We start from the raw sequence: 22,172 nt of genomic DNA, 5'->3' as shown, positions 1-22,172 counted from the left end.
CATGAGAAACAAAATTCTCTGGTCTGATGAAACAAAGATTGAACTCTTTGACCTGAATGCCAAATGTCATGTCTGGAGGAAACCAGGCACTGTTCATCACCTGGCTAATACCATCCTACATTGTAGCATGGTGGTGGCAGCATCATGCTGTGGGGATGCTTTTCAGCGGGAGGAACTGGGAGACTAGTCAGGATTGAGGGAAAGATGAATGCAGCAATGTACAGAGACATCCTCGATGAAAACCTGCTCCAGAGCGCTCTGGACCTCAGACTGGGGCGATGGTTCATGTTCCAACAGGACAACGACCCGAAGCACACAGCCAAGACAACAAAGGACTGGCTTCGGGACAACTCTGTGAATGTCCTTGAGTGGCCCAGCCAGAGCCCTGACTTGAACCCGATTGAATATCTCTGGAGAGATCTGAAAATGGCTGTGCACCGACGCTCCCCATCCAACCTGATGGAATTTGAGAGGTTCTGCATAGAAGAATGGGAGAAACTGCTCAGAAATAGGTTTGCCAAGCTTGTAGCATCATACCCAAGAAGACTTGAGGCTGTAATTGCTGCCAAAGGTGCTTCAACAAAGGCTGTTAATACTTCTGTACATGTTGTATTTTCGTTTTTTATTTTGAATAGATTTGCAAAAAAAATTCAAAAACTTTTTTTTACTTTGTCCAAAAATTAATTTAATCCATTCCCGGGTGCACTGTATGTTCGGTGTTCTCTTTAAAAACTAAACTTCTGCTCTTATAACTATGAAGATTGTTGTTTGGTTTGCATATTGAACATCTGCATATAGTAAATGTGATTATGTGGAGAGAGAAATAAAATGCACGGGGGTGACAGAGGTTCACGTAATTACTGCTGTGGAGACAAATTCACCTTTTCAGAGTCGTGCTCGTCATTTGGAATCAGCCGGCAGCACAATTATGCGTTCCAGCATTTCAACGCGTTCACACCGACATGAAAGAACGCAGCTGAAGTTATTATGTGGTGTGATGCTGGCCTTGAGGGGGAGCCAGTTTCCTCCCTCGTAGATAGATGAAGCCCGACGTGTTCCCCCACCAAAGAGACACTATGTATCATGTATTAGAATTTTGAATTGTCCTCTCTCTTGCTGCCCTATTCACCTCAAAATATAGTAACACACATACATCTGTTTTTTCTGACCCTGAGTGGGGAGCATGAACTTCCTGTCTTGATTGATGAGAAAACACACACACACACACACACACACACACATACACCGTGAATAAATATATGTACGCACAAACGATTTGAATTCAAATCACAATATTTCAGGGACTCTCCCATTAGGTTTATAGATTTTTTTTCTTACTCTGCCAAGTACATATGTAATTAAAATACATACGCTGAGCTAAGCCTCAGACGCCGCATGTTTTTACTATTTGCATCCTGACTTCGCTCAAAGCACAGCTGTGCAGAAGTGTTGTGAGTGACTTGTCTCATTTGGTTAATGCTGCATAATGTAGAATAACTGAAGAACAACAGTTCTTGGAACAAATAACATGTCCTGGTTCTCGTTTCCCTTTCAGAAACATGTGGAAGACCCTGACACTCTCACTGATAGTGGCACTGGCGTTGGGCACAGAGGTGAGTGCGTAATGTGTCGATGTCGATGCTTTTGACACTAAAATGACGCTAAATGGGTACACTAAGCAGGTTTTCACACACAGTATTACTTCATCTTTTAAGCCATGCGTGTTCACCCATATATATCCAGGTATTTATCGGCCTTTATCAACCCCTTTGCTCTGTTTTCGGTAAACCTCATTCTTTCTTTTGTGCGGCTGTGGAGAAGGCACTGGACGAGCAGCAGGAGAACTTCAGCGACATATCCAACGTCCCACGAAAGTCCGAACACCAGATCCTGGCGGCTCAGTTCGAGTGCTACCTGAAGATCATCCACGATCCGCCGCGCACAGATGAAGGTGAGAACACTGTCTCGATGCCCTTTAACAGCTGTCCTGCTGGAAGTTAAGTCTCCTCAATGGTATCACATTTTATCTCTGCACATTTAATCACTTATATCAGTAAAAGTAAAGTATCAGCATGAGTAAACCATTTAATGACAGGATATATTTTTTAACTAATCTGTTTTCATTGTGCTCCGGTAGCCTTGCCATGAACTCCATAAGTTCCAGACTGAAATATCTCAATAACTACTGGATGGATTGAAGTTTCCTTTGTGTGGACACAGTAAGAGAGAAAGAGAGAGAGAGAGAGAGAGAGAGAGAGAGGGGGGGAGGAAGTGAGTCTGAAAGAAAGGAAGCTTGCCCTTTGTCTCTTGTGCGCCTGCTCAGGACTTCACTGCTTGAAATGTTATTTTGTGGTCCCTTTCCCAGCATGCGGCGGCACAATCTGGTACCGACGGGTTTCCGTCGATTGTTGACGAGCTTTGTGCGGGCCCGCTGGAGCCAGAGGTTTATTTCAGGGCAACACGCCGTTTATGTTGAATAGAGAACATATACTTTCCGTCGGTGACTTACCTTCATGATTCTCTGTTGACACGCGTGCTACTGACAGCATGGAATCATTACACAGCTGTTGTAGTGCACGTGTTAAAGTGATAATTACTTCTGAAATACTGCAGTTAAATCTTTAGCACTGTATCATTCTTAAAGGTGTACTAAGACAAGCTGGAATTCAGTCTGGATGGATATGTTGCTCCAAAAATTATTGAATCCAAAATACCCTTGTTTAGAATAAAAGAGCAGCCTTGTTTAACAAGGCGCTCCTATACAGAGCATCCTGTTCTTTGGCCTGGTTCGGTAACAGGCACAACCGAGACCGTGATAGGTGCAGCGCATGATCAGCTGTCGGCCGCTCAGTAGCGTAGAGTCGATGTAGCCTCTATGCTAGTTTGCTCGAGCGTGTCAGATGTTTGGAAACGCTCTCCCTGTGGGATGGAAGGGGGGTTACTGCGTATTGTATATTTGTACCGTATTCATATATGTTTTTTCATTTTTTTGTGCATATATAATAACGTTTACCTTGACCTTGTTACAACTTTTTTTGCTGTTGACAACATGCAGTGAACTGAAACTGAAGTCAGTCGGAATCCTCTGCCATACAAGTGGTGCCTCTCATTCCTTATTTGATTTCTTTAAAAAAAGAAGAAGAACTGGATGGTTTGCATGAGCTTAGGGTACTGTTGCCTCTATGGCTGAACAGACAAACAGCTCCACCTACAGAAACGTCTGCACATTCAACATATGATGTTATTTATGGAATTGGCATTCAGCACCAGGGATGGAGACACTGTTCAATAAGAAAAGTATCTACAGCTGAGACGGTCTTCTGGAAACATTAGGCGTCTCACTTGTGAATGCGTCACTTTGAAGCTCCGGCTGGGCGTCGGTTATCCTCCTCATTAACCCCCACGCGGTGTTGTGTTTAAGTCCTATTTCAAATGCTCGTGCATTTTGCAGTCCACTGCTCCTTCAAATACTAACGATAGGTCAAATGCAGAGAATACATTTCATGTATGTATGTAAAAGTATATACTATGACAAATACTTCTAAAATAAAAAAATGTCCTCAACAGGTACTTTCTGCAACCGTACGTGGGACGGCTGGCTGTGCTGGGGGGATACAGCTCCAGGGACCGTCATGCAGATGTGCCCGGAATACTTTTTTGACTTTGACTCTGGCGGTGAGGCGTTAAGGCACACGCACACATGCGAGCACAGCTGTCCATTTTTGTGTGTCTTATATATAATGTGTCACTTGACTTGAATTCATGGCTGTCCACTGTATAAACTAACCTTTTGTGCTTTCGGTTAATTTGCAAAAAATAACCAATGGTCTCTCATGAAATGTCAGCTTTTCACTGTCTATTTGGCTCCTCAATCAAACCATAAACGATGTTACCGTCTGCGTAAATTATTTCAACAGAGAAGGTGACCAAGGTGTGTAATCCTGGGGGCCAGTGGTTCCACCACCCAGAGAGCAACAGAGTCTGGAGTAACTACACCCAGTGTAAGGCCTACACCAAAGACAAGCTCAAGGTGAAACACACGGCGTATGAGCGGAGGGCAGGTCGCTTAACGGTGTTCGGAACAGCTCAAAACGTTTCGCCAAATTAGGTGACAGAAAGAATTATAGTTTAAAAGAAGATACAAAATGCTCAACTAAAATAAAAATGTAAAAAGGTATTCACAATTATGAATGATCTTAAAGATTACGCAAATATTTGAGTGCACAGTTGAATTATCAAGAGAGAAAAGAGAGTATACAACAGTGGTGGTATTGACATGTTTTTTGAAAATTGTTATGTTCCTGGACTATTTTTACAACATTGTTTGACTTGAAGCCCTATAGAGGGAACTGTGAGGGGACGAAATGCAACATTACACCTACTATGTTGTTGTTTTTTTTGACATGGTGTGGTAAATGTAATCTGAACACACTACAGGAAACAACACCAGGAGGGTTCATGGCAGACGTTGACATCTGATAGTCAGAAGTTATTTCCCGCTTGGACAGCTGAGGGCAACCTGCGCTCTTGAATTTGCTGACTTGTGTGTTGGGAACTGGAGACCGCGAGTCTTCTGACTTAAACGTGCGAGTCATTTAGGATTTGTTCCACTAGGCTTTTCTGTCGGAGCGGTCTTTGGAAAGGTTGCCCTCCATGAATCTCGTCAATGTGCCTTGACATTGTATTCATTCAGGAAACGTTTTCTTTTCTGAATTTCCCCCAAAAGGCTCACGTTCTCTGTACAGAGGTTTTCCTTTGCTTACGTCCATGCTTCAACGAATACAGTCCTTTTTAGTCAGTGAATTTCATGTATATATATCACGCATAAACGATTCTTCCTCCCCGCAGATCGCCATTAGTCTCTACTACCTGGCCATGGTGGGTCACGGCCTGTCCATCGTCTCCCTGATCATCTGTCTGATCATCTTCTCCTACTTCAAGTGAGTCAGGACTTTCCTTGTGTCTCGTCTGACTCAATACCTCTCGTACTTTTTCTTTTGCTGTTTCAGTGTCCAGATTGTGTGCGATGGTTTACAAACCACTGCCTGTTTGTAGACCAGCACGGTTTTAGTATGAGTCTAACAAATGTAACTGTCCAGAAAAAGTAAATAGCTTACATTGTGAGGAAGAACATGCTTTGTTACAATCCGACAATGTTTGTAAGAGCCTTTAAAACTCCCCCCCAAAAACCTTAACGATTACACCTTGCCTTCCCTCTCTCTGTCAGGAGTCTCAGCTGCCAGAGAATCTCCCTCCACAAGAACATGTTTCTCTCCTTCATCTTGAACTCCATCGTCACGATAATGTGGCTCTCGCTCACTGTGGCCAACTACCAAACCATAAACACCAGCAACCCTGTGAGTCCCTGAACGTCTCTTTCACCATTACACTCTTGGATTTCAGTTCGCTTGCCCATGTAAAAAAACAAAACTAAAAGAAAGTGCCACACTTAACTTAACGGCATGCTCTTAAGGCATTCTAGTCCGAATCTTGGTGCGTGACTCAAATCTGTGGGCTGGCTTCCTGTCCCGTCAGGTGAGCTGTAAGGTCCTGGCCGTGCTGGTTCAGTACACGGCCACTTCCAACTACTTCTGGATGCTGTGTGAGGGCATCTACCTCCACACGCTCATCATCGTGGCCGTCTTTGTTGGGGAACAGCAGCTCTTTTGGTACTACATCGTGGGATGGGGTGAGTCACCGGAGTTGTTCCAAACTATTGTCTTTTTGGGGTTCCAGTGCTTCCATCTCATGGATTATACAACAACAACTGCACCGTGTATATATATTAACACTGAGGAGACAACCTGGAAGATATAAACAATCTCCAGAGACGGCATTTAAGCGTCACACTGCATGAGGATGTGCTGCTAGCAAGAAAAACATGGAGGAGTTGCATAAACGCAATACGTTGCATTTTGTTGGTGCTTATATCTATCATTCACTAATGCTGCGTTCACACCAAACGCGGCGCAGATTTTTCGAGCGACCAGATTACATGCAAAGTCAATGCACAAATAAAAAATACAAAACAACAACAAACAAAACAACATATTATGAAAAATATTATGAACCCAGAACCAGAACATGGAGTTTGATGTTCCGACGTATGTGGAATTTACACAACAAGTATAAAGCAGAACTAGTGGTTATTTCCATGGTGGATGAAGGAAACGGTAACTGTTTTTTCGGAGATAAGCCAGACGCAGTTCCTGGAGGAGTCGGTGAAATTCACCGAGCTGTGTGCGGCTACAGATGGTATTATATAAATAATGGTTATTTCTTCCATGGTCGATTGCGGAAATGATAGCTCTTTCCACGGAGATAAGCCACGCCCCCGTTTGCTGTGAACGCAGCATAACAAGATGCTAATACTGCAACCTCATAATACCTCATGAGCAACACTCCAACTGAAGAGTTACTGCAACAGACAATTTCAAGGTGAACAGTCTTCCCAATTCAAGTGCCAAAACATGCATTTACTCGCTTAAATGTAATGAGAGCATCTGTAGTTCGCTTCTATAAAAATTTGCCGTGAATTCTTCTGTTGCACTGAGAAAAAAAACAGCGTATTTCCATCATAATTCAATACATAAATGTAACCTTGAAGGCTGGATGGGCCTGCGCTCAGATAAGTGGCCTTTTTATTTCAGCTCTCATGCAGGCATCCAGCTCTTATGTATTAGTAATGGATTTTTGTATGTCTCTCTCTCAGGCTCACGTCTTTTTATATCCGTGAGGTATAGCGTGCCTGTAACGAGCATGTCCTCCGTCACACCTTTATTTGAACTCGCTATTGTTGGCAGAGGAGCTGAAAGCTTTCTGACTTCAGCTTTCTTTAAAGGGCCAGTGTCATTCAGGGGCAAATGGAAGGGCAGAAATGGAAATATTAATAAGCATGTTTTCTTCAGTGTATAATCATCGGAAAATAAGATTTGCTTAGGGTGAGCCGTTTGTATCTACACAGGGAGCAGGTCCTCTTCATGTTGCACCGCCACAAATTGGACAAACCAATTCACGTTTTTCGTGTCGGCTACCGTACTTCTCCCTACACTCTTGGCATGCGGTAGAAGTTTCAGTTGGTCGCATTCTGCAACTTCACCAGTAGATGCCGCCAAATTCTACACACTGACTATGTATATCGCTTGGGGTTACAAACTTAAAGCAGTTCAATATTTTGGGGTTAAAATGCATATTTCACTTCCTATATATATACAATAGCTTGTGTCCTCTCAACACATTAAGGTGCTGTATTACCTTTCACATACTGTTTTAACAGTGTGATGCAACTGCGGACTTCCCTGAAGAGATTCAGGACGTCGGCCTGATATTTCTGTCTGTGTTTCTCTCTCTGTCCGAAGGTTTTCCATTTGTTCCTGCCATTACGTATGCCGTGGCTCGCGGGCTCTACTTCAACGACAAGTAAGATGAAGCGTGTTTGCTGTTCTTCTGTGTAAGTCCAGATCAAGGCCAGGAATGTTGCAGCATGCAGTCTACTGTAACATAACTACAAGCTAGGATCTCTCTCTCCTTCCTCTCCTGACCTTCCTCTGCTCCAAGTGGTATTTGCGAGAGCAATTTTATTCACTGAGTCCACCACTAATGGTGAACGATTCAAGCTTTGTTTAGGCCCTCAGGCTTATGCATGTCACTGTACATGTACAATCTTACTGGAATGGTGTACTAAATTTCACATTTTCCTGCTGTTTGTTTGTGTTTGTTTCAGGTGTTGGCTCAGTTCTGACTCACACCTGGTCTATATCATTCATGGGCCCATTCAAGCTGCACTATTTGTGAGTAATTACTAAAAGTATAGGGGCGACTGTGGCTCAGTGGTTAGCATGCCCGTCTTTCAATCAGAGGGTCAGTGGTTTGAGCCCCGGCTCCGCTAGTTGTTGCGTCCCTGAGCAAGACACTTAACCCCAAATTGCTCCCTGTTGCTGTGTCTACGGTGTATAAAGAAAACATGTAAGCCGCTTTGGATAACAGCATCAGCTAAATGAAATGTAATATATTCACATATCACGTCTTCCCTTACGTCACTATGGACAGATTTAATCTCGCTCCGACTACTTTTCAAAAGTCTTGTGACAACACAGGGCAGAACGATGCTTTTACTGTAAACTCATAATGCAAACACACGCAAAGACAGTCAAATAGCAGCAGTCAGTTTTGAAGTCCATAGCACCTAAACCGAGACCAGGTAATGAGCAAGACCAGACCAGTGCGAGTCCCAAATTTCCTTTTAATTTATCCCTTTTATTGCCATATATTTATATGCCCGGGGAGCAGCTGGGGGTTCGGTGTTGTGCTCAGGGACTTTGACATGTGAGCTGTGGGGAGACTGGGGATCGAACCGGGTACCTTGCGGTTTCGGGACAACCACTCATCACAACCACTGAGCTACAGTCGCCCTGGAAATTCCTCGAAATTGACAACAAAAGCTTATTTTGTGCTTTCTCCATTTAAATGAGTAACAGGAATTTAGGTCTTAGGAGACTAACTTCCATGGACATGTTACTAAAAGGTGTTGTTATAGTGCCACCCTCAGGCCAGTCATTGCCATTCTTTAGATAAAATGCAAAGGTGGTCCCTCCCATTCAAGTTAAGTCAAGTCAAAGACTCTGTATTAGTAAAATCAAGACAGATTTCTATCTTTCATTTCATTATCAACCTATCCAGGTGAACTTTTTATTCCTCCTGAACATCGTCCGGGTTCTCATCACCAAGTTGAAAAGGACCCACTGCGCCGAGTCAACGGCCTACATGAAGGCGGTGAGAGCCACCCTCATCCTCATCCCTCTGCTGGGAGTCCAGTTCATCCTTTTCCCCTGGAGGCCGGAGGGACGCATCAGCCAGAACATCTATGATTTCATCATAAACATCTTCTCCCACTTCCAGGTATGGGTCATCAATAAGATGCACGTGAAGAGTTCAAACAAAAGGCCGATGAATTAAAGTTACCTAGAACCAATTATAAATCTCAATTCACAAGCTTTTTACATGTTCTGTAAAAACATGTTCTGTTGGTGTTTAGCATGAAGGATTTGTATTGAATGCCATTGAATTCCATTTTAAGTGCCACTAAGCAACAACGTCAAAATAAAGAGAAATTTCATCAGTTGCACCACACTGCAAAGCACGATAGAGCCACTCTCTGCTCTTGAATTGGATTAAAGGTGCTACTCTGCCTCTTGCTTTTGGAAATATGACCCATTATTTTAATAATATTAGAAAAATATGAACAAGTTTCTAATTAAAATTCACAGCAACCAGAGAAAAACAAGGTATCCGTCATTTAGTCCCTGCTTTTCACATAAAACACAATGATCCATTTACATTTATTAATTACAGCATAATCTCACTGTGACATCTGTTCCCGTATGAATATTTAATCAATGTTTTATTGCTTTTCAGGGACTCTTGGTGGCAATTATATTCTGTTTCTGCAATGCTGAGGTACATTTAAACTATCATATTTTTAATGCATCGGAGATATTTCAAACTGCCAGGACTGTTGTTGTTGTTATGACTCCAGATAATGTAAACTGTTGTGTGAAAGACTTTACAAAGATACTGCATCGAGACAGAGCACAACGTGTCATGCTGTGAAAACCACACCCAGGTTAGCTGTTAGCAAGCGACTATTAGCAACGCGTTAGTAAGCTATTGTTAGTTCGCTAAGGCCTTTGCAAACATAATACTGCATTGCTTGACACAAGTTGCATACTGTCAAATGTATTTAGCTTGACTAACAGAAATATAGTTAGCTTAAAACTGGACATGTAAAGTTGTCGGCATACGGAGTGTTTCCCCACTCTTTCTGCTGATGCCTCGTGTTCTCATTGCCCGTTTCCTCGTTTTCGTTTTTTTTTAGTTCAACAGCTCATAAAAACTTAGTTCTGGGTTCTTGAAAAATTGCTTTCCCCTCTGGTGTGGTCGTAACTTAATTGCTCTGTCTCTCAGTAAGCTCAAGCTCTTTTGAACTCGACTAAACTTGAACTCTGTTGACGTCCCAGGCTCAGACAGCGCTGAAGAGGAAGTGGTCTCAGTCTGCCTGGGGTAAAACCGGCTGGGGGGAAACACCCATCACCAGCTACCACCACAACTCCTCCATTACCGAAACCAGCCGAGTGACCGTCTGCTCGGAGGAGTCTGTCTCCGGGCCTTTTGAACCAAACGAAGGCAGCCACTTCCTGCAGCAGAGAGCCAATGGACAGCAGAAGACGTGCAGCAACGGCGAGGCGGACCCGCCCAACAAGATGGAGATCACCGACATTTGACCGGAGGGGAAACGATGGTTGCGGTGCCAAAACAACACACACACGCACACACTCACTCACAAACACACTCTCGCTTATATGTGTGCACAGAAAAACAAAAGAAGAAAAAAAAAACGAGGCCAGGTGAATTTTCAAAATAAAGGTTAGTAAAAGCTCTAGTTTGTGGACTCAAATGAACTGATGAGAAAATGATAGACTTATATTATGGTGTCATCCTGTAATCTTATATTAACAGCTTTTAACATACATGTGTTCTGTCACTGGTAAAAAGTCCACTTGTGTATTTTGGTTATTGTTTTCTTATCAAAGGCTGTCTTTCTGTTGTCTTTCGAAGATTCTGAATGCTTTACCCGTACACCACTGTGGCCGATGAATGTCATAGCCCAGTTATGTTTTCTATATGTTCTTTTACATGCTTTTAGGATGATTCCATCTAGGAAAGGTAGTGTAATCATCACTGACCTTCAAAAAGAAAAAAGACCAGCATCCCCCTTTTAACCTGCCTTTCAGAAAATGAAAAACACATTGAGAGAACCCTAACCCTGTGTGAACAGGATGAAATGAAAAAAGCAACTCAACCATGACATTTTAATTTCCCAACAAGTGACAGAAATAGTATTTAATTTCAGTCCGAGAAAGAGTACGATGGGTCCAGAACATTTTAGGATACTTCATTTTGTAGAGTATTTTGTACTTATAAGGCAAGAATCTGACTTTTTGACTTTTACGATATAAACAGATATAATACTTTTACGATATAAACAGGGTGTAACATATCTTTTTTTTTTTAAACTGAGCAAAACCCAAACTGTAGTTAGACAAGAGTTGGCTCTTGTCTAGAAGTCGTCGTAACAGAAAGACAGCCAGCAGACCCATTAAAGCAAGAGCGCTACATCAAGTGTAAGCTAGCTGGTGATTAGCCACAGCTTAGCATTAGGCTAAAACTAAATCTATCTTCCAATTTTTCCATCTGTAACTGTTATTCCACATAACTACATTACACAGTTGTAAAAATCCAATCAGGATGGAGAAGAAAAATAAATGAACACTAACGTTAACCCAGCAACAATTGTGCTAATGGTAGCCTCCTTGGTTTAGCAGCGTAGCATTAGCTTTCATCTCAGCGTTGCACTTTTATGGAACTCATGGGATTTGTTGAGGTTCAGTCACTTTTAAATTCTTTTTTGTGTCTGACTTTTTCAACATTTTTTTCCAACTTCAACATTTCAGCTTTTGCTATTTGCCTTTTGTTGGGCAGTGATGTTGAAAACAGAAGTCACATTTTCATTTTGGTTGGTAAAACTAGCTCTTGGCATGTAACTGATCAGAAAGAAACACTGTATCCGCACATTATCGCTGTAAAATGAGTCTCTTCAAGTCGATGGTCTCCCTCTTCGTACGCTTACACAAATCTTCAGGTTGCCAAAATAATGATTTTACATTTATGGCAAATAAACAGACCTCATTTGAACGTGGAATGTACTATATATTTTTAAAGGGCTTCTGACTTTGAGCTTAAAGCTAGTGCCAAGCTGTATGTAACTCTGAAAGCATGGTATAACATCTTGGCTACATGACAGATAAAACACGTATGTAAAAGTGGTGGGAGGCTAATTTTGAGGCCCAACTGATTCAAACTGATTTGCTTCCTGGAACTAAATGATGTGCCGAACATTATGGGTAACAACTATCCTAATTCAGACCGGGAGCAAAGCTTTTAGTGCAGGGGAATTACTGCTGCAGAGATAATGGAGCTGTGGAGTGCTGCAATAATCTCACTCCCACTCAGTCATTCGCCTCATTTACTCCATTGGAGACGCAGGGTTTTGGGATATTTTGGCGAAAGTGTGCGCACATGCAACAGACGTACAGACAATGTGGCCTGTGAAATAATGTACATAGGGAGCGTGTGCACAGGTGCTTTTCACGAGTAGTCCCTCCAACCTTGTTACAATTGGTGGGGAAAGAAATGCTACTTATTTAATATCCCAATCTTCGCTTTCTATTATGACATTTATTGTAATACGATAGTAAATCTTAATGTGATTTTTAAAAAGCTTTTATTCCCTGAACATTCAGGAGGAAAACAAAGATGAGACAGTTCATGTTTAGGATTCCATTTTTAAATGTTTCTCTCTCAAATGTAGCCTTTGCATACAAAACAAGACTGTGCCAAAATGTTTATATAAATTGTTCGGAATGAATGTTTTTCCTTTTTATAGAAACCCACTTCAGTCTGCACGGAAGGAGACAATTTCAAAGGTTTATTTCATTTTACTTTATTATTATAGTGTTCATATTGCTTTGTAATGTTCTCTGTTCTTGTTGTGGCTGTCAAAATGGTCGGTTTCACTATTTGTAATGGGTTGTATTATTGCTACAATATGCTTTATTTGCAATTACAATTCCCTGCCACTTCACATTTAATTTAATAGTTTTTCCATTGCTTGTGTAACGTGCTGTATGTACACTGGCAGGCGGACAGGACCAGCACCTTTTTTTCTGTATCCACTGGAATACTGAGCAAGTCTAATGATTGAAAGAGAGTTTGAAGCAAATATATTTTGGTGTTCTTCCAGGAGGCATTCACACAACATACTGGGAATACAAATGTCCCAGTGTGGATACAGCAGGCTTACACTGCTGCATGGGGAATACAACACAATTGAAGAATATTGGATCTCTGCACAGAGACGCCACCCTTGTACACGTTTGCCAATGCTGCCCAGTCGAGAAAAAACACCTGTCGTGGACATATTTGTAAAGAAATTTGAAAAACATTCCAATAATACATCAAAAAGAAAAGTTAAATTCAAGCATATTATTGTTTATACATTTTTAACACTGCCATTCATGTGTGGAAATAAAGTTGTCTGGACATACGTGTGGTATTCAGTGACATCTATTTCTGAGTGTGATTATTTAATCTGTGCCGCATGATTTTTTTAAGGTTGATACATGTCTTTGTTGCAATATTATACTGCAAATATCAGGTATTTCCACTGCTGCTTTATTTACTGCTATACTCCACTATTACAGGGGAAATCATGGTCCTTTTTTAAATCTTGCTTAATTTGCAGATAGATTTTAATGAAAAAATTAATGAATACGTTAATGTGATAGCTGATATAGAGTGAAACTAACACCGTATTAATGTTAAAATGAACTCCCTCTTGACTTTGAACATTTTATATTGCTTTAAAAGTACAGTAAAGAGTATGAGCACTGTGAGTGTGGGGCTAGAGAGGTCACTGCAGGTCAGAATCTGTCTCCTCAATGTACTTTAGGCTCTGATGGAAATCTTTTCGGGAATCCTCACTTTAACCCAAATTCATAGGACCAACACGTAAGGAAAACAGCTTGGCAAGGTGTGCAGTGTCCACAGAGTCGCTTTGTAGTTTATGATACAGATGTGGCTGCTGCTTCAACATGCGACTGCAGTCTATTGACTTTTGTTTCACACCTTGACACGAACAATTGCGCAATGTGTCGTTGATACGATATGAAACAAAAGTTTGAGGTCCCACCGAGATTTGAACTCGGATCGCTGGATTCAAAGTCCAGAGTGCTAACCATTACACCATGGGACCGGATGGTACAGTCGGCATGGTTTGTCGAATTATCAACAAGAATAAGAGGCACCGAAGCGTCACACAGTGCTTCTTCGTGGCACATGTTGTTTAAATCATAGTTTACATGTTGCACGCCTGGCTGAGCTCTTGACATGAGCTGGGGTACAACGACGCAGCTGTAAATTAGACATTGGCTTAACATTAGTTTAGGGACGGTTCTCTTTATACATCCATGATTAGTCCCAGTGACGCGCAGAGGGTTATCTGTTTAGTTAGACGAAAGCCCTCTCATCCAACTCTTATAAGGAGCCAACTCAAAGACACAACAGCTTAAATAAATAAGTAACGTTCAGGTCACGTGGCCGTTACTGGGTACATCCCAAGTCTCTAAATTGCATCCCCGTTTCCCTCACTTGCGTCCTTTTCTTGCGTCTTAGTCCCTGCCACCAGGGATCCATTGAGAGACGCAAGGGGTACATCCCAAGTCTCTAAATTGTCGTTTCCTCGATCCTCGATTGAACCGGAAGTGGTTCCGGTTCATCTTGACGGCCGTCCCAAAGCTCTTATTCTGCTCGGAGGAGCGAGGAGGGAAATCGGAGGAGCATGATCGAGGATCCCCGAGAGCGAGCTTCCAGGAAGCGTTTTAACGCTGGACACGCCCCCTCGCTGTTCATCTGTTATGTGATTGGACGCTGCAGCTGAGCGGACTGATCGCTGGAGTTTCATACCAGAGTGAAGACGATCACAGATTAAACTCAAGATATGTATTATATCTGTTTTCTTATTCACCATCTGGTTAAAATATGTTCATTGTAGGTCTGAATAATAAAAGGACCACAAACAACTTCTTCAAAGATTTTAACTGTTTCCCTCAATAACTTGTATTTTGTAAGTCATTATAATGAGAAACTCTCAAAATAATTGTAGTTCATTATGAAATTGTATATCTCACAGTGGCGGAAAATGGGCTTCCAGGAGGTATTACGTATCAGCCATCTACTTAAGATGTAATGGGGTGTGAACTATCTCGATGCCTTTGTATCTTTGATTCTAGCCACACGGAGTTGTAGTTTTCTAAAATGCCACGTGGGGGCAGCAGATGATCTATCCGTTCATCCATCCATCCATCCATCCGTTCATTTATCTATCTATCTATCTATCTATCTATCTATCTATCTATCTATCTATCTATCTATCTATCTATCCATTATTTGAACAACACCACACATTCAATCAGGGTTGTGATTAATGTGATTAAGTCATGCTCATGTTTTCTGGCCTGCTGTAATTTTTTACTTCTAACGTATTTTTTTGTCTTTCTGTGGTGATGATTAAACTTTAATTTTATGTATAATAAATTCAGATTACCATGGTCACTGAATTTCTGCATTAGAGTCAAAGAAGCGTAAGCCTCTTTTTCTCTCTCTCTCTCTCTCTCTCTCTCTCTCTCTGTCTATGGCGCATGCATCTCCATCCATCCGTGGTTCAGCAGAGAGGTGCTGTGAGGCTACGTTAACCTGATGTCCCAGAGTTTAGCCTATAGCAGCAGTAACAGCTTAATGCACGCACACACACACACACACACACACACACACACACACACACACACACACACACACACACACACGCACGCACGCACAAGAGATTGATGAGGTGCTGGACTTTGGATGCAGGGATGTGACTCGAAATAAATCCAGCGTTATGTAAGACTGTCTGATGTATATAATGTCAAACCTTTGCTGGAAGCATAGTTCAACCGCTCAGAAGGAAATTAATAACGTGGGATCATTTGTTTTCCACGCCCTGCTATGTGATTATATAATTTAAATATTTTTCACCTGTGATGAAGAGAAAAGAAATCACTACATTTCTATATTGTGAGAGTGGTTCAGACGTAATAATGAAAGTCCACAGGGAACGGAATGAAAAATGAATTGTTTTCTCACTAAAATAATGAACTTCCTGTTGCTCGCTTCCTTGACAGCATCTAAGAAGGGGAGGGGAAAAAGATGAAAAGTGTGGATTTATACGTATCTTTCTTCTTATTCTTATTATTTCGAACGTCTTTAAATCATACAAATTAATTATATAACATGATTTATAATCAAACAAAATATATGGCTCCAACATCTCTCATGCCTCCTCTTGAGAGATGTTGTACTTCTGCTGCTGACACTGTGTGGATCAATATGTTTGATCTTATCTTAACCCTTGCTTCATCGGGTTGTTAGGCATGTCTATATTTAGCTCCAGGTCACCTGCACCGAGGGTTTACAAACAAAACACTGGTCACTGGGTCACTGGGAGTCAGCAGAGCTCCCTTTGGTCCACTTCTAGATGTTCTTTACTCAAATCGGTAAACAAATCAGGGTGAGATAAAAGAAAATAACTCAGTTCCATAGTAAGCCGGATTAGCTTTATTTTATTTTTTAAATAACTTTATCGATATCTATAAATTTCACCACTAAAGTCGTGTAGATTTTGTGACGTGACACATTTCGGTGGTATTAAAAACTGTATAAAGAACCTCAATTGACAATCCGAAACATCAGAACATATTTGGTTAAAAAAAATGTACAAATGAAAAAAAAAATATAAAAGAAGCAGCATTTCAGGAACATGTACGACTGCCAGAGCTAAAAAAAAATCCACTACAGGAAAGTCATCGAGTGCCTTCTTATAAAAACAGACGCCAGTCCTTTCTCCAATTCTTTTAAATCATAGTGCGGAACATTAAGATAATAATGTGCGACCCGGACCCCCTTTTTGCTGGAGACAATTACAGTGAAAGAGGAAGAAGAGGAACAAACAGCATGATATTTTAGGCAATTATAGACATTAGATGAGTCGAAAAACGTTTTATAATGCTTGAAATTATGTGACTCATTTCACCACATTCTCTTTTTAACCCGTTACGTCAGCTCCTTAGTTGTCTGAATTGTAGCTGATTTAAACTAGTGTTAGCATGAACTCAATGCTAAAAGCTTGGTGTCAGTGAATGTCCAGAATATACAGTGACAATTCTTTAAAACTGGCATGAAACAACACAAGCTTTTTTTGGGAGTCCTCTGCTGGTTTCAGATAAAGGTTTCATTGGATGCCAAAGTCACAACCGGGTGGCACCAGCTGACCCCAGGAGCACGGGCCTCTTAAATGTCACGCTGGGCAAGCATGAAGAGTGGAAGGAAGTCATTTGGGGCGGCGGCTGATTTTTTTCCCCAGCTTGAGGAAAAGGTGACAAAAATGTCACTCATCGAACAAGCAGAATGCGTTGAAAATAAGACAGAGCCCTCATCTGAACCTAAAATATTATATATATATTTGTGTCCAGGTGCGCGGGACACATTTTATTCTTCCAACTTTTACATAACTGTGCAGCCCTCTCTCACGCGTGTTACAAGTGAAAGTGTGTCAAATAGTCAAAGCCGCCGGGCGGTTCATCCGATGAGAGGCACGTGAACAAATTTCCACCGCTGTCATCAACTGTTTGGTCTTTTGTTGGCAGAGTTGGTGGTTTGTGTTTGGCCCAGCTCCAGGGATGGCAACGTCGGTCCGGCCGGCTTACCACTTTGATCTAATTTGATCCCCCAGAAGATGTCGCATATTGACTTTTGGAGACCTTAGCACCACCTCCATCATGTCAACGTTCTAATACGTCCAATACTTTAGTTTGTGTCCAAATACCTGCAAACGTATAGTGACCCTCCCACCATAGCCAGTCGTACTTTGTGTTGCAGTGCTAATGAGCTAACGCTACCATGCTAACATGCTAGGTTATGAAAACCTGCGGAACATCAACACGCTAGCACTGTCGTTGTGAGCATGCTAGCTAGCTTAGTTTAGTTAGCATTGAGATATTTTTACAAACTCCATTTTGCTCACATTATTTCCAATCAGATTTTGTCGCGTTTTTCTTTCTAGATATATATTTCATATCCTTGCGTCGCAGAAATAACCAAAATATGGACAAAAACCTTGTCAAATAACCAAATATGTTAATCTTTTCAAAAGGCCAACCGATCCGATTGATGTGAGCCCCCAATGCATTCTTGGCTGTCTTCTCTCCCTTCTTACTGTGTTTTAGGAGCACCCCCAATGCTCCATGCGTATTATTGGCGTCCTGCTCGCTGCACACAGTTGTTTGGCTGTCACCTGTCGATCCTGCGATCTCGCTCCAATCTAGTATGGATAGTGTTTGCGCAACACCGGCATGGCCCCAGATTAGCACCTTTGGACCCCCGTCCCCCTTTCTCAGCCTCGCCCCAGTACTCTCCCTTGATCTCATTTTGTCCCCTCTCTCCCTCACTCCGGTGTGCTCGTATCCTCTCATTCTCAGGCTCTTCTTCGCGTCGACAATCCTGTACCCGCGTCTTGATGTACAGGGCATGAGGCGGTTCCCCCTCGGCAACGGCCTTCCTTGTTCCAGATCTCCTCCTCGGCCTTTGTTCCCGCCGTCATCCCTTCACACGCGGGGCTCCTTCACCGCACGCAGCTCTGCCACATGTGATCTTGTCATTCTGTGTCTTTCGCTTCACGCCTGCCTGGCTGTGGCGAGAGTCACCCTGTCCGACCTCCGCAGAGGTTTAAGTGTAGTTACTTAAAGCAAAGGAAAGCGACATCCTCTGGCTCCGGTGGGCTGGGTTGGGGTTGTTGTGCCGCTTTTGGGAAACCTGGTACCCGAATGAGATCATGACTTCAGATGTTATGTTGGCCACGTTTGTTTTTCAGCCCCTTTTTCTCATGTCATTTCATTGCCGTGATCTTGAGACAACACGCGTTGAAACCTTACGGCCGCCGCGGCAAGCTGCTGTAGAGTCGACGGAGTTTACGTAAATACTTAAACTTAACGGTTACTTTAATTATGCTTCACATCCGACATATCTTCTCATAAGGGTTGCGGTATTGTAGCACTTTAAATGAAGTTAAACAACGACGTGGTTCTGGAGATACGTAAGGAAACGTTTAAAAAAAATATGTTGTTGTTTTTTGTCTGATAATAGGCGCAGGGTGATTTTCGCACACTGTTTTTAAAGATTTCCTCCTAGGCCAAAGTTGTACTTTCCGCGCCTTTGTGACGTCAATTTCGTCATCAGAGTATATGCGCGTATATTTCCGATGTCCGTGTACCGCCAATCTGATGTGTGACCGGGCCAGCTGCTCTCATCAAGCATTCGTACCTTTATCTACTAAAATTAGTGTGCTGTAATTCGTACACATCCCATGAAAGGAAGTCGTAGGAAATTCACGTAAAAATGAACCAGACCGCAAAAAAAACACATAGTGCGGGCGGTGGATTGGACAAACAAAAAACTGATCATTCACCCATAAGGACGCTGTTCGTTCCTTGTGAGAAACGAGAAGTCAATGAAGATTTATTTGGCACGTAACTTGTGTACTTCAGTAACGGTACTTCCGTAGTTAGGCCCCCTCCCCCGCCCCTCCCAACCCTAACCCTTAACTCAAATGACAATCTTTTCCCGAAACCGAACTCATTCTTTTTGGGACTTTATTCCTGGACTCAGCGTTCCTGCATAAATTATGACGAAGAGCACCACAAAATTGTAAATTGTTACCATGAAGCAGATCCAAAATAGACAACATCTTATTGACTTGGTTTTCTCTTAAATGTGCAAAAGTATTTCAGGCCGTGTGTTGTGGTTCATGTGAACACAGATTGAGACGTCAGTTGAAAGTTGTATTTTATTGCTGTTTATTGCTGCATCGTCTCCCTTTCTCTACACTACCGCAAGTTCTCAGAGCGGACCACATGGTCGTTTGATCTAATAACTTAATAAAAAGCGTAATATTGAAACACAACAATTCACAAGACTTCCCAATAGAAACTCCTTTTACCACTGTGTTTAATTTGTCCCAGGACTGTCCTCGGGTTCCTGCCTGACTGCACGCTGTCACACAGCTGCCCTGCGTCCTGCCCTCTTTTCTCCCAACTGTCTCATCATTTCCGCACTGTAACCACTGTGCAGAATTAAGGGTCGCCGCGGCACTTTCTAAAGATCATAATTAACCTCTGACACTTTGATTTGTGTCGTGGTCGGGCTCTGAACTAAACACCCGCCACCAAATACATACAGCAGTTAGCTGGCAGACACGGTTGCTTCTGAAGCACACTGGGATTTATGTTTGTGGTGATGATGACATTTTGGTCAACCCAAAGGACAAATCATATCTTCAGTTACCGACCATGGGGACTTGAGTTTATTGTCAGCATTAAATCAGTTGCTTATCAGATGCTTGTCTTAAAATAAATCAGACTAAATCTTAATAAAACACTGAAGATAAAGTGGTATTTTTTTCACTTTTTGAACCTTCCACTTTTAGCTTGGCTTTCGTCCAGGTTGGATTTGGTTTACCTTCATAATAAAACTGTGGACATGTCACTAATGACAATAACTGGTATTCTGACTAAGATTTGGTTACATGTGCGTGCAACACATAATACAATGAACTAAACATGTTATAGATTCATTCTGTATTGTAATGAATATGTTGCAATATGAAAAATGAAATAAATATCAATTCAGTCAAATTTTGAAAATGTTGAAGCAACACCTGAAAACCTATTCATGCAATAATAAATAATAATCAATACATATTCGAATAAATGATATTCATTCATTTATAATCATAGTCATTCTTATTTGCTTTGACTAAATCTTTCATTTTTATTATTCTTAATAATCTTTGTATTCTTTTTTTATTTTATTTAATATTCAAGGATCTACTGTCTTTTTGGCCTTGTGTGTGTTGTCTTTCTGCCTTTGTCTGAATATGTCACAATAGCATTTACCTTTTTTGTAATGGACTTCAGGCTACATCTCTTGGATGAAAAGTTATCTATCAATATAATACTAATTATGAATGATACATTTATCTGAACTGATGGACGGGATGCTACGGCTCACAAGTATAATTGATGATGTTGAACATTGCATGACTGTAAAAGGAAATATTGTGGAAACGCTTTTTATTCAATACCAGACAGGAAGTCAGTGACAGGCATTGAGAGGGCAGAGGGGGCTGGGGAGTGTGCCACAAAGGTCCTTGACCGGATTAAATGGTCATCGTCTTTTAAAGCTCTTGGCCAGCAGGACAGTGAGACCTCTCCTGTGGGGGTGGGAGAGATCTGACGCTGTTTAAGGTCATCTCCCAGGTAGTCCCTTTACAAGATCACATGCCATGCACTGCGTTATCCTAGGTATGACAAAGCTTACACTCATTAGATGTACACATGTAATACTGTTAAACGATTTTGAATTAAGCGTAATACACATGCTATTCATGATGAGTATTCATCTGTATAAATAAAATTTGTTTTTATAAGCTACCAGCTTTAAGTTTGATTTGATCTTAGTCAGCCAGACTTAGTTTAACCATAAACGGTACAATTCTTACATCCATCTAGAGAATATCTATCTATCTATATTCATGCTAAAATCCTAGGAAACAAAACTTGTGTGAAAAAAGGGCTTAGGTGAGCAGAGTAATGGCCCACAGACCAAGAACATAAATCCAACTGTGGTTTGTTTCCCCCCCAAAAAACATGCTTCAATGGGGCTTTTGACATTTCTCTCAGTCCACTAAAAGCTGATATTCTGCAGGGAGAACATTGTTGTTTATTGGAAAAGGTACAGTCTTTCACACGGAGCCTTCTACACCACCTTCGATTGAACACCATTAAAAGAAAACACACAAATCAGTGCCCATCCCTGCTATTTTCTATTTATTTTTTCTTTTAGGTCAATTCCGCGTGTCGGCATTTTGCGGATGCAAGGCTTCTACCCGTTACAGCATCATTATGCATCCTCACACTCCAGGAGCCACTTACCAATGGGAGGCTCGCTCTGAAAAAAGAGGAACTATTCAAACCCCATGCAACACAAACATCGCCCATTCATTCCTGCGGAGCACGACGAGCTCTAAATCTGTCTGAAGCTGTGTTTTTGCTCCCAGACTCCCTCCAGGTGGGACACCTCTGATAAAACCCACAGACGGCACACTGTACCGAGGAGAACTCCCACAGACAGGCTCATACTGTAAGCGAGGACTGGTGTGCACACACACAGTCCTCGCACGTGTGTGTGTGTGTGTGTGTGTGTGTGAGGAGGAAAGAGCGAGACGGTTAGACAAATAAAATTGAGACATAAGGAAAAGCATCTATGGCAAAGAAATACATGAACGCACGTCTAAATTATTCACTTCAATGAAGTGGCGTAACATTGACAAAAGAAAATATCTATATTTTATCCCAAATAAACCTGTAGCGAGACACCGCCGGACTCGGACGATGTGTGTGGAGGTG

The 22,172-nt window shown here is 41.8% G+C and overlaps 1 protein-coding gene across 1 annotated transcript; it reads left to right on the top strand.

Moving 5' to 3' along the window:
- Nucleotides 1-204: 204 nt before the first annotated feature.
- LOC306743372 (calcitonin gene-related peptide type 1 receptor-like) lies at nucleotides 205-11,321 on the top strand (the record flags this gene model as incomplete). The annotated part of the gene is made up of 13 exons (XM_079225876.1): nucleotides 205-512; nucleotides 1,556-1,613; nucleotides 1,744-1,951; nucleotides 3,568-3,675; nucleotides 3,918-4,030; nucleotides 4,849-4,940; nucleotides 5,228-5,357; nucleotides 5,536-5,689; nucleotides 7,359-7,419; nucleotides 7,724-7,790; nucleotides 8,680-8,898; nucleotides 9,415-9,456; nucleotides 10,017-11,321. The coding sequence occupies 13 exons, from the start codon at nucleotides 205-207 to the stop codon at nucleotides 10,278-10,280; spliced, it is 1,824 nt and encodes a 607-aa protein (XP_079082002.1). The 3' UTR covers nucleotides 10,281-11,321.
- Nucleotides 11,322-22,172: the final 10,851 nt, after the last annotated feature.

Source organism: Taurulus bubalis, assembly GCF_910589615.1.
Source record: "Taurulus bubalis genome assembly, chromosome: 11".
In the NCBI taxonomy this organism is placed as follows: domain Eukaryota; kingdom Metazoa; phylum Chordata; class Actinopteri; order Perciformes; family Cottidae; genus Taurulus; species Taurulus bubalis.
This window is presented reverse-complemented; position numbering and strand designations above follow the sequence as displayed.